Raw genomic sequence first — 13,150 nt, forward strand, 5'->3', positions numbered from 1 at the left:
TGAGAAGCACCCCCTTTTGGCTGACATTCATTCATTTTTCAGGGTAAACTGAATCCTTCCCACGATCTGTAAACAGGTTTAACATGTCTGCCTGGAATGGAGGCACAGCAACTTAATCTTTTCCAATTCACTTTTAAGGCAGCTTCGAAAATATTTTTTCTTCTCTAATAAGGGCCTAGCAACATAAAATCACAGAAGATAAACTCTCTTGACTTACAGTAACATGTTAATATTCCATAGATTAAGACTTCCTCCAATATTATTTGAAAAGAGGAAAAAATACTTTGCTGGAAAACCCCTCTCCCCAGGATTCAAGGAATTTCGGAAACCTCAGTATGTTGTTGAAGTTGTATCCATTAACAACAGGGGGAAAAAAAACCCATCAGCTAATTTCAAGCCTTTTTTTTCCTCTAGAGCACAAGCCCAGACTCCTAATTATTCTGGAGCCCACCCAAGCTGAGTCTCTAAAGGACTACCCTTCAGGGATTCAATTCCCTCCCCTGCAGAGTTTTGTTGTATCCACTTTCTTCCAAATACTCTCAGGAATACAAGTTTCATTTAAGAGAATATGATCGAGTTCAGAAGTATGGTGGTTGTGCTGAATCTCAGAGCAACTGAGGAAATCTCAGCGATAATCTCAAAGGGAATGAATAGGAAATGAAAATTTTGCAGGACACTAAAACCTCCTCCCTTTCCAGGAAATGAACGGGAAAATAAAGTAATGATTAAAAAGGACCAACAGCTTTAGCTATTGGAAAAAATATCTGCAGCTTCCAGCTCTTTTTACCCACACAGAAGACAGACTGCAAAAGATAAAAGGTCTGAGGCGTCCTCAAATTTGTCCTCACACAAGAAGTTTCTAAGTTGGGAATCACATTATGAAATGCTGCTTCTTTTATTTCTCCATCAACAGATTTGAGTTTAAAGGTAGAAAGAAGACAGAAACATCCTACTTGAATCTTCCCTTTTGTCCAGACAGACCTTTCATTTTTAAATTTATATAGGAACAGAAGCCTTAGTTTAAGTTCTTCTTAACAACACAAGGGATCAGAAGAATAGCTCTTTGTGACTCTAATCTCCACGTGGAAGCTGTTGAAAATGTCGCCCTCACTCCTGTGGCCCTGGGGTTTCACCTCCAATAAATGTTAGCAGATAAGTGTTGTCTGTTGTTTTAATACAGACCCTTCTGCCTTGGCACAGGAGTATGGAGCTATAGACAACCATTAAATGTGAAGTTGCAAAGCCATGTTTCTGCTTTGGGGAAAATGTCAATGTCCTATGACTTTTAAAATCTTTTGTCAAAACATGAAAAACTTTTATTGTCAGTTATGAATGTGTGGAGAAATGAAAAATAGTAACGCTGGTATAAATATAGTACACTGTAATTTTAAAAATTGAAAACATTGAGAATCACAGCGTTTTACATCTTTGTAAAAATGATCAAGCAGTTTTAACAATGTCGCCTTCTATGACATGACAGAGCACACATCTTTCCTATGTTCTGGTGAATTGTCATACTCCTTTCAAAGTTTGGATCAACTTCCATTGTTTTATCCTTAGCACTTTCAAAGTCGTGAACTATCTCTGAGAGTTTCTTTAATGTGAAGGGTTTTCCCAGTGTCACTTCCTTTGGAACATCATACTTTTAGTCACAACCACTTTCCTCATAGGTGTGGATAAGTTTGTCTTCACTAATTTCCTCCAGCTACATCTCTGGAGCCTCCTGTGAGGAGTCGCTGGGCCAACAAGCCCACAGTCAGGTATTTCTTCTATAAACACACCTACTTTCTATTCAAATTTAACTTCCAGTGTTGTTTCTTCTTTCTCTGGGGCACTTTCGTCTCTGTCAGACAATTCCCTTTCAGTTATCCATTTTATAAACTGTCACGTGGGCTTAAAATAAAAAGAGCAGCACAACTGAGTAACTCGCACAGGGAGCAACCCTGACACACTGAAAGGAGTGATGTCCTGGGACACTGATCCTCAGGAGTATCTGTTATTTACATAGTGATTTGTGGGCCAAGAGCTACAAGAAAGTGTTTACTTCAGGCAGGTAACTATCCACAATTAATATGCTAACTCACCATTGATACGTTAATTATTATTATATGAATTGAATGGTGTACTTGGAGACTGGTGTTATTTAACTAACGGTGGTAACTGAAATTTTAGCATATTGGGGTCATGCAAATGAAGGATTGCCTGCACTCCAAATGCTTCCTCATTATAGAACCCTTACCTGTACCACATTCCCTCTCTCCAGAACATTCTCTCCTCAGCTCTCAAAGCTGGTTTCTTCTCATATTTAGGTTGGGAATTTAACACCTTTTGTTAGATTCCTTCCCTGACTATAGTAAGTAGCCTCTGCTTTTTCTTCATTTTGCTCATAATGCGGCAAAAATGTTAATATACATCCATGTGTCTCTTTGTTGCTTACTTTTATTTTTCCATTGGATTCTATAATCCATGATGTCAGGGATCCTGCCTATTTTATTCATTACTATATGCCCGGTGCTGATTGCAATGCTTGTGGTGCTACAGTAGGTATTCAGTAAATATTTCTTAAGTAAATGAATGACTGATAGTATGGCAAAAGTAAATCAATTTGTATAACAAATTCAGCAGATTTCTGGGAATGAATTTAGCGAGGTTGCTCATAATGGATTTCCAATGTCCTGCCCAAGGTCTGATGATAAAGAAAGATACCAAAAGCACCTGAAAGAGGATTAATGTTAAAGCAAAACCAGCCTGTGACCCAGTCTGAACACAAGGTCCAAGAGTCACAAAGGACAATTGATCACGGCCTAGTGTGTTGCTAAAACTGAAATTCCCTAAGACCCAAATCTGTACTCATAGCAACACTGTTTGGACATATGCCTGTGAGACAAGGGCATTATAAACTTGGATTCTAGTCATAGCAGTTTGAGTCAAGTGCAAAGACCTGGAAAACAGGTGAGAGGACCTGGTGGAACTGATCTCACCCATAGCCACATGAAGGCTGATTCTGAAGTTTTATATATATATATATATATATATATATATATATATATATATAGAGAGAGAGAGAGAGAGAGAGAGAGAGAGAGAGAGAGTATGAGTTGAATTCTCTATTAATGTATATATATATACACTATATATATGCACATTTTATATATATATATATATATACACATTATACACACACACACACACATTAATAGTGAATTCAACTCATACTTTGGCTCCCTAGCTCCACACACCCCTTTTGCATAGAACAAGTCCCCAGGGTTCTTGAGGAGAGAAGGTAGAGAGGTAGCGCTTGTACATCATACCAGCAGTAAGGGCAGATTAGCTGGGAATGGTAAAGGGGGGTCATGCTGTTTACACCATAGAAAAATCATTAATGTAGTCACCACGTTTCTCAATTTTATCCAGGAGGTGGGGCAGGAAATGTTCTCTTGGGAAAAGAGTTGTTTTTCATAGATATCAAATGCTAACCAGGAAAATTTATCACTGAAAGGAAAGCAAACACAATAGATCCAGTTTGAATTCCTATCCTGTTTACCATGTCCTCATAGACCTCCCCTTGGCTCCAAAATGGAGCTGCCACACCTCTTTCCTAAGGTACTTAAAAATTAGAGAAAAGTGGAAGAGCTCCACTGTTGTACCATGTAATGCTTTCACACAGCCCCAGTTTTCTGGCCTGCATCAAGCATTTCCTTGCTTTCTGGTGATAAACCCACACTTAAAATAGACAAGTAAAACCACTGGCATAAATGACTAATGTCATGGGACCCCGAACCTCACTTGGAGGCAATCTACTCAGGTTCATGAGCAGCCAAACTGAGCGAGTATCACTATTCTAGTGTTCCCCAAAATTATTTGGTCTTCTTGTACTCAAGTGTAATTCCTTGGAAAACTAGACCTAAATCACATAGTCGTTTTTCAGCCAATACATACTAGAGAGGATACAATATTGGAGAAAACAATGGCAACCACATACAGATTTTCCATCAAAACTGTCGTTGTGTCTGGTTAAAGCCAGAGCTTTTAAAGAGGGCAGACTAGTTCTTTACTTTAATTTTATCCTTGAAAAAAAATAATTACAGAGATTTGTCAACCCCAAATCACTGATCGCTAAGAAGTTAAGCCAGGGTAATAATATATCTTTGTGTTAGCTTTGCCCGAATACCTTCCTAGCTAGAAAATGGAAGAGTGTTCTCTATTGGCAAAATGAAGCCTTTCATTGCTAGAGTATGTGTTTTCCAATTCTGGTAAATTGTTTGGAGCATGGGGGAAGACCTGGATGGGTTCCCTTGTATAATTGTATTTTGTTGGAAGAGAAAGTGCTTGATTTGAGTAAAAAGTGGTCAGACAGAAACAGACTTCACCAGAGTAGGAAAAAATTCAGGGTTAAATGATATTTTGATCCCCATGGAGAATTTGAGATAAAGACTTTAGCTTCTGGAGGAATAGAGGGCCAATAGGTCTTATGACTGAGATTTTGGTGTGTCTTTAATGTTGCATATAGGAGCAACAGTTAAGGCATATTTTCTTGGTGTTTTTATTTTTCACTGGGATAGTTTGACTGTACCTAAAAAAAAGAATATTGCACAAGGTTAGCTTGGCCAAATTAATGAGTTCGATGGGATCAAAGTAATCCAAGCAGTGGGAAAATGAGAGTAGTGGTTTTAAATATTCAAATTCCAGTCTTAGTTCAATGATGACCTTTCCCAACTTTGACCTCTGAGATTCCTCAGCTGAAAAGGTAAGAAAATAAACTAAAAATCAGTGATCCTTCATGTCTCTGTCTGCTACAGCACTCATGAAGTTTATAAACAGAATATTTCCCCCAGGGTATTCTGGAGCCCTCTGAATTCCCAGGGACCTGACATTCATTCCAGCCTTTTCTTTCCATCTCAAGAAGGCATATTACAGTGGACGCACAGGAAAGTGACTTTATGTTCACAAAAACCTTGAATCTGATCCTATTTGAAAAATAGCTTGTGCTATTTTAATTTTTTTTATTTTAATGCTTGTGCATTTTAATTTCTTAAATTATTAACTAGAATACTAATTTTTTAAGATTTATTTTATTTATTTATACAAGCACTGGGTACAGTCAGAAGCGCGGGAGGGTGAGAGGATTCACCAGAGCCAGAGTGGGGAACAGAACAGGCAGACTGACGAAACACACTGCTGAGGGGAGCAGCGGGCGGCAGAAGAGGTCTGCGCACCATGTGGGACCCTCGCCAGTGGCAGGGGATCGAACTGGCGCTGCAGAGGCTGCGGGCAGCTTCACAGCCCAGCGCTCAACCGCTGCGCCACCAGGGGAGGCCCTAGAATACTAATATTTTAATAAAAATTTGCTTGCAATTTTTCTCACTCTTATCACTTACTCATATGTAGTATAAATTAGTATTGGTAACTGGGTGACTAGGTAGTGTCTAAGAAATCTAAATTAGTCAATATCCTAAAATTGTGAAACTTCCCCTCATCTGAAAATTGGAGAGTGAGATGAGGGTTAACTTTGTGCAGACCTGCTAGTAAAGGGCTGGAATCCTGAAACGTTTGAACACCTGTGGCTGCCTCTCCTTGTTTTATCTTAGTTAAATTACTAAATTACTAAAAATAACAAACTAGAAATAAACCCCCAATTCTATGATTGGCCAAGGAAATATTATGACCCATTCCATTCCTGGTCTCATGTCCTGTGTACTTTTCTGGTGTCAAGAAATATGTCTTTAGTAAGGCACTCATGTTAAATTGTGACAGAAAATATGAATAATCTGAACAGGTTGTGTGTTCTCCTCTACACAAGAGTGTGGAAGGCCTGCCTTCCCTTCCTCTGTGTGTCTACACGTGGCTAGATGGGCATGTGTGGGGGATGAAAGGAACTGAATGAGTTATGTAAGCCCTCAGAGAAGTCTGGAATGAATACCTACACTCCAGTCACCTCGGCTCCAATCCATAACCTCCACAGAATTGGGTGGCTTCGTTCAATATTCTCTGAAGAAATTCCTATTTGTGAGATGAAATTGAACTGCACTTATAAATTGGTCTTCTCTGATAAAGACAGAGATTTTTCAGTGGTTTCTTTAAAAGCTATAAGTGGTTTCCCTAATAGGCAACAAATCATAGGACACTGTTATCCAAACACAGTCAAACTCTATAGCCTTGTTTGAGAGATGAAAAGTCTGGGGATTGGGTGATTTCAGCAGCCTTGGTGTCTGAGCCTATTGACTATGTGGGTGGGGGAGGATGTGTATACATACACACATACATACACACATACATGTATATAATTGACTAGAATTGATTGATCCGGGGGCCTGCACCAATGGTTTCAGCCTCACTTAAGCTGTTATTTTATCATGCCCAATGCAATATGGCTGCTCCCTTCAAAACCACAACCCCTGTTTTGTGGCATTGCCAAATTCTGGCCACATTATTTCCTGTTATTCTCTAGTGGTAAACTCACATGGTTTGTTTTGTAACAAGGGCCCTGAACCTTTCCCAAGAGAGATGGGGGTAAAACCTTGAATCTCTGTGGAAGACTGGAAATCAAAGTCAAAATTACACTAGAGGCAGAGTTTACAGGGAGCTTTTCTCTGTTGTTGAGGGGTCTTTTAGGGCTGGAGGTCTTCTTGGAGACCAGCAATTTGGAATTCATCTAGCTGGAAGATAGTGTACCCATGCCACATGAGAATTTCACCATTTCCATGCTACCCTATTTTTCATAGAGACTCACATACACTATTAAGTTTCTAATAATGTGGGTGACTTGAGGCTTTCACCTTTTTAAATAGTGGGTATGGATTTGGTCTGCATTAGCCATGCCTTTGTCTGAGTTTCCAATCACGGTAAGAGAGAACTAGCCAGGGTTTTGAGAATTATAGTCTAGTTACTGGAAATAGACAATAGAATATCAGTAAATAGCAAAAAGCCTAAATATTTATAAGTAATTTTGCTTGCAAAATTTAACCTGTAGCAATTATATATAAAAAAAATCAATCAGCCCTGTAATTTTCAAGCAAGAGTATAAGTTCCGAGCTTTAAGTTATTCATTCAGTTGATTATTTTCAGCTCAATGATAATTCTTTGTTTAAAACTATGGAATAAAATTTCATTACACATTAATGTAACTCAGTGGGATGGAATAATAAAATAATGAACATTCATCTGTCACTTTACAGTTTCCACACACATTATCTCACTGATTATCACTAGACTGTGACTTCATGTGTCTGGAATGAAATATCTTAATTTACTTTATTTACCATTATCTATATCTTCAACACCTTGCATAGGTGTGGCATACAGTAGGTGTTTGATAAATATTTATCAAACAAATGATTGAACCGCCCTGTGAGGTAGGCAGAGCGGGTATTCTTTTTCCCAGTTTATAGACTAAGCAACATCATAGAAAAGCATAGTGACTTGCTCAAGGTCATCTAGCCAGCAAGGGGTGATACCAGGTTTTGCACCTAGTTATTTAGACTCCAAAACCTGAGGTTTCCTCCCAAGTCTTGGGTTGTGTGATCTAGCTCTGGCACTCATTGGTAAACCCCACAATCTCTCTGCACCTCATTTACCTAATCTACAAAAAGAAGCCACTACTCTGAGATCCCAGGTAGGTCTAATATGGGCTTAACCTTCAAAATCATTTACAATGCCATGCTAACTTCTGACAGTCTTATATTTGCCAAAGAAGTGGTACAAATGATGGACTTCAGAGAGCTTGGGGCAGTGAGGTGGTCCAAAAAAGGGGGTGCCCAAGACCACTATTGCAGACCCACTTGCTAACAGTGGGAAAAAACTTCAGACTAGAAGTTTCTTGCTTTAGGAAGTCAGAGATGATCGGAGGTTGGTTTAGTTTGTAAGGAGGTTCTCAAAAAATTATGATTGTTAACATATTCTAGCTCTTCTGGAAACTTTCTGACTGCAATGGCTGCATTTGATGGCTTTGCTTACCCTGCTAACTTACCTCCCCTACCCCCTTCCCCACAAATGCATGCCCCACCACCTACCCACACATGCTCAATGACTAAACAGGATGCAGCCTTTATGATGAATTCACTGGAAACAGACTCCTTTGCACATGCTACCAAGAATTTCAGTGATAGATTTCAAATTTGGATTTTATTTTTAAAAAATCATTATCCTCATCACATAGAAGGCTTCTTTGCAGCAACTCTGTAGATATTTATCCAGTTGCTACTTTTAAAGTACTGATTCATCCCCACACCCCAGAAAGTGATAAATTGTTTTCAAGCAAACACAAACACAAACTGAAGGTCCTGTGTAAATTAGTTCCTCTAATTTCCTTCAGCCAGTTGCTCATTTAGAATACACACCAAGGGAAGATGTCAAGAACATTTAGTCTGTTCTACCTGCCGAGGTTAGCAGCCCCCTCCCTTCCCAAGAGCACAAGAAAACCTGATTACAGAGGGCTGAGAAATGAAAGCTCAGCTGGAATTAGAGGCAGCTGTCTCAAATAAGGGTCGAGCCCGGCATTACACTCTGCAGAAAGAGGCCTTTGCAGGCTGCCTGCATCTGCACAATCGAATTTCATTTATCACTACGGTTCCTAAATCAGACTCAAGTCTCTGGCCGTCACTTACCGAAAATTTCGAACCACGAAATGCTGACCATTTCTAAGAGCTGCATTGTTCAACAGGACCCTCAAATTAAACAGCATCTTCTTTGGATAGTGAAAAGGTGATTCTACACTCTTGAAAATGCCTCGGCAAGGTAGCCAGTGGGGTCCACTGTAAAGCTAAGAATGCTTTCGATTGCAGTGAGGGAGCAAAGGTAATATCACCCTTTGCCTACCTTATCAAATTCCTGTGGATAGAGATACCGCAGGGCAGGGTACAGGAGCATTTGAACTTTAAGCCAAGCCCCACCACTATGCAATTTTTTTTTAAAAGAAGGAATTCTGACACTTTTGGTGTCCGTACTGCTCATTTTTCATAATATATTTATGCTGTCACATACTTGTGCAAAATCAATTGACAAGTATTCATTGAGCGTATAATATATGCAAGGCACTGCAGTGCTGGCTGCTGGGAAGGTACATAGAAATAACTCACTCAGAAAATATGAATTGGCAGTGCAAAACCCCTGATGCAGACGTGACAGTCCTGTTTCCAGTAATATCACTTTTTTACCTCTAAGTCTCAGTCTTTCCACAAAATGAATGGAAAGAGGTACCCTCGCAGCTACTCTGGTGACAAGAAGCTGGAGTAGGGCAGAAGTATAGTAAAAAGCTTCAGTCCTAGAGCTCAGTCCTTGTACATAGTAGGTCTTGAATAAATCTAGAGTTGCCTAGTAATTCAAGCAGGAAACCCCAATCAGAAGCGGGGATGGGGCCGGAGAGGGTGGGGGTCCAAATGCTCCCTCCCGGGCAGCCTTTCCAGATCACTCACGGCTGTCTAAAGCCTCCCAGTCATCCATCCATCCATCTTTATAAACCAAAGATTTTCTTAGTCTGTTCTGTGTGAGATGCTGTGCTAGGCTGCAATGTTAGAGAAGGAAGATGCAGGATGTATAGTTCAGTAAGGGTGTGAAGATTTGTAAGTAAATATCCATTGCACAAGCCTATAGGACAGGTGCAGATAAAGTTCTACCTTATCCCAGGGGAGGGGAGTGCTCTAAATTGGGAAGGGTGGGAGGTGAGGGGTAGTGGAAAGGGATGGGGCTGCATGACTTTAGCAAGCCCAGCTAAACACTTACTAGAAGTTCATGGAATAAAAAAAAAAAATGTCAACTATAGAGGGGGGTGGAATTCCCATACTGTCAAAACACTAGCAGGCATGTAAAACAATGATACTTCAATAAAAATTAAAATAACAAGTTAAAAAATTAAAGTTAACTATGGCAATTATGATGTTATAATTACTGCCAGTGGGAAATTAATCCTGACTCTATTTCCTTCTACTTACAGAGAATGATGTGGGGTAGTGAAGGAAAGGCAAATTTTGAGACTTCTGCCAAATCTTCTGTTCTGGAAAGAATATTCCAGGCAGAGGCAATTGTTTGCAAAGACACAGTGATGAGAAGATATAGAGGGAGAGCTTCAAGTAGGAGAAAAGATGGTTGCTTTGATTGAAAAGACCATAAGGCATCTTTGAAAAGGCAAAATGGGCTAGTCATTGGATAGGTTTCAGAGAGCCAAATTGCTTTATGTAATACAGGGTAAAGGAAGGAAACTTTTTGCAGGGAGACTGAGGAAGAAGTGGTTCAAATGCATGTTACTGTAAAGCCCAGGTCTTCACCCTATTCCTTCAGTGTGCTACCTACACAGAAAACCTGGATTCTGCAATGCTTGGGGAGAAATCAAGACGTGTCTACAGTTTTGTGGTAGAGAAGATGGGCAGCATTTCTGAGATACCAAAGCAACTCCTAAGCCCTCTTAATTCTATGGAGATAGTATTTCAGTCTCCCAGAGGCGACTAAGAAAAACTGAAGCCACTCATAGCCCCTGAAAAGATTGAAAGAAAAGAGCCACACTTTATGTGGGATTGCAGTTACTGGCAATTTCACTCAACCTCAAAAGACAAGCTATGACCACCGACACGTGTGTCTCATGTGGAAAGACCCAATAGGCTTTTGATGCTCATCCTTGGAGTTCATCCAGGTTCCCTTATTGACTGATTTCATGATGCCTCGAATTCTGCTTCACTGCCTGGTTTAGCTCCCTGTGTAGTTCCTTTTGCTCACCCAGCCCTCCATTCACTCATTTTTCTCTGCCACCACCAACAATTGTGTAGCCACCATTTGTCAGGTCCTTGTGCTAGGTGGTCTTTGAGGGAGAGATTGATCATCAACAGGGATGATGATCCCTTCCCACATGGAGTTCACCATTTGGAATGACTCCAGAACACGTCTTCTGTCTGTGACTCAGCACATTCTAACCTGAGGGGCTTGTTCCCTGACCTCTTACTTCAGGTCCCATCGTGCCTCGGACTTGGCTTACCGTCATCCAACTTCCACACAGCAGGAGGGAACTAGATGGAGTTCCTGAGAGAGGTGGTACTGATCCATGATAAATTGAGATGAATTAGGGAATTGTCAAAACTGAGGGGAGCTAAAAAAAAAAGGATATTTCATCAAAGGAAGGAAGCTATGAGCAGAACCAAAGGAAGGAACAAAGAGGGCGTGGGAACAACAATGATTCACAGTTGGCCAGGTGGATCCACCCAATCATTGACCATTTAAATGAAGCTCCACCATCACCAAGCACCCTGTGAAAGACAGAAAACCATGAGTGTCCACGTCCTGTCCGCATCCACTGGGCATTCAGTCTTTCCCTACGTGCCTGCCAGTTCTCAATGCAAGCTCCCACAGCTGTCTGCCCGAGGATAGACTCTCGGTGCTCCTCTCTCCTGGGTGGGCAACCATGAGGCGAGCTGTACGCACTCCCCCAGTGGCACTGAGATTCATCTGCCCACAGCAGCAGCCTGCTCACTGATGCATCTTGTATTAGCTGCCTGTTCTTCACAGTCTCTCTTCCCTCACTCCCCTATCAATCCTATCTGAGCTCATCTCTCCCATAAGCCACTTGAACCCAAATCCCGTTTTCAATGTCTGCTTCTGTGGGAACTCACCATTACCCCTGTCTACCACCTCAAGAATTTTTCAACGCTCTGCCTTTTGTTCTCCTCTCCCAGACTCTCTTATCTCTGATAGGTACTTGAGTTTTTGATGTTAATACCTTTGTCCCTCATACCACACCAAACTGTCACTTTCAGATTAAATCCTGGTTACCCTGCAACTGATGGTGTGCTCATAAACATTTAATAACCAGCTCTTTCACACACACAAAAAAAAGAATAAAGCCTAGATTTGTGGCGTTGGCTGATTTGTGTGGAGTAAATATTTCCACCATGACCAACTTCCAGCTACCAAAATGACATCATTAAACACAGATTTGGGAAGAGAGGAGTCTGAGGTGTAAGAGTGAATCTTGTAAGTCATTACAAGCTGCCTCAGTACACTGTTGCTTGCAACTCCCACTCAGAAAGGATTCTCTCAAGATTTGGAAAGGAATATTTGGAGCCAGATTGTTGAGGACCCTGAAAGTCAGATTATAGAGCTAAGACTTTATAGTCAAAGGAAAATGAATAGAGCTGGGGAAGACAAAGGGATGTGTATCATTGCCTGCAATTTGTTCAAAAATATTAATCCAGTCCCATTTTGTGGGAAGTGCAGTAGGAAGAAAATGGAGGCAAAAAGACAGGTGAATGTGTTATAGCAAGGGCCTGAGCATATATCTGGGCTGTGGAAATAGAACACCAGGGATGGATGCAAGAGGAGCTTGGGATTAGAATCCACCTATCAGAACAATTGATTGGATGTTGATGGAAGATGAACACGTTAATGAGACTCTAGGATCTCAAGTTTATCTTATCACATTTCAGTCTAAAATTCCAAATAGCCAAATGTTATCTTTGAGGATATAAAGAATGTTAATTTCCTGACACTTTAAGCTTACAAGTATGAACTTGCAAAATTTCTTTGAAATCACTACTGTGCTTCCCTGGTGAAATCTAAGTACTGAAGAGGGAATCAGTGTGATGTAAAGAATTATGGGACTAGGCCTCCCTGGTGGTGCAAAGGGGTTAAGACGCAACCTATGAAGCTAGCTGCAGCCACTGAAGCACAAGTTCGATCCCCAGCCAGGGAGCTACCCACATGGGGCAGCAGACCTCTCCTGACTTGCCCGCTCCTCCTCTCAGCAGTGTATTTCAGTCAGTCTGCCTGTTCTGTTCCCCACTCTGTCTCTGGTGGGTCCTCAGCCCCCGCATCTCTGGCCTATGCCCCAGTTCTTGTATGCATAAATAAATAAATATTTTTAAAAAAAGAATTATGGGAAGGATGTTGAAGATGTGACCTCTTACTGGGTCACTAACTGATGGTGAATTTGAAATTTGACCACGTGCTTTGACTCCTCTAAGACCCTCAGAGTCCTCATCGGTCCAATGAAAGGTTTTATAAAATGAGCACTTATACTGCTTGAAAGCTTTAACATGCTAATCAAGCATAAGACACAGTATTTAAGAGCCTCCACACAGCTATTGCCAAAGATCTATTACAAATTTGAGTTCTGTACAAATAAGAATGACTGGTACTGTAGTAATAAGCTCGCTTCATTTCAGAGAGTTAC

General features: G+C 40.7%; 1 protein-coding gene across 1 annotated transcript in view; it reads right to left on the bottom strand.

Moving 5' to 3' along the window:
* The window catches only part of OTC (ornithine transcarbamylase), a 58,439-nt gene extending 49,759 nt beyond the window's left edge, over positions 1-8,680 (bottom strand). The window contains exon 1 of the mRNA XM_037512530.2: positions 8,604-8,680. Coding sequence (XP_037368427.1) covers positions 8,604-8,680 — 77 coding nt within the window. The remainder of the gene's footprint in view (positions 1-8,603) is intronic.
* Positions 8,681-13,150: the final 4,470 nt, after the last annotated feature.

The sequence above is a fragment of the Talpa occidentalis genome, unplaced genomic scaffold, assembly GCF_014898055.3.
Source record: "Talpa occidentalis isolate TD23 unplaced genomic scaffold, MPIMG_talOcc4v2.1 talOcc4.15, whole genome shotgun sequence".
In the NCBI taxonomy this organism is placed as follows: domain Eukaryota; kingdom Metazoa; phylum Chordata; class Mammalia; order Eulipotyphla; family Talpidae; genus Talpa; species Talpa occidentalis.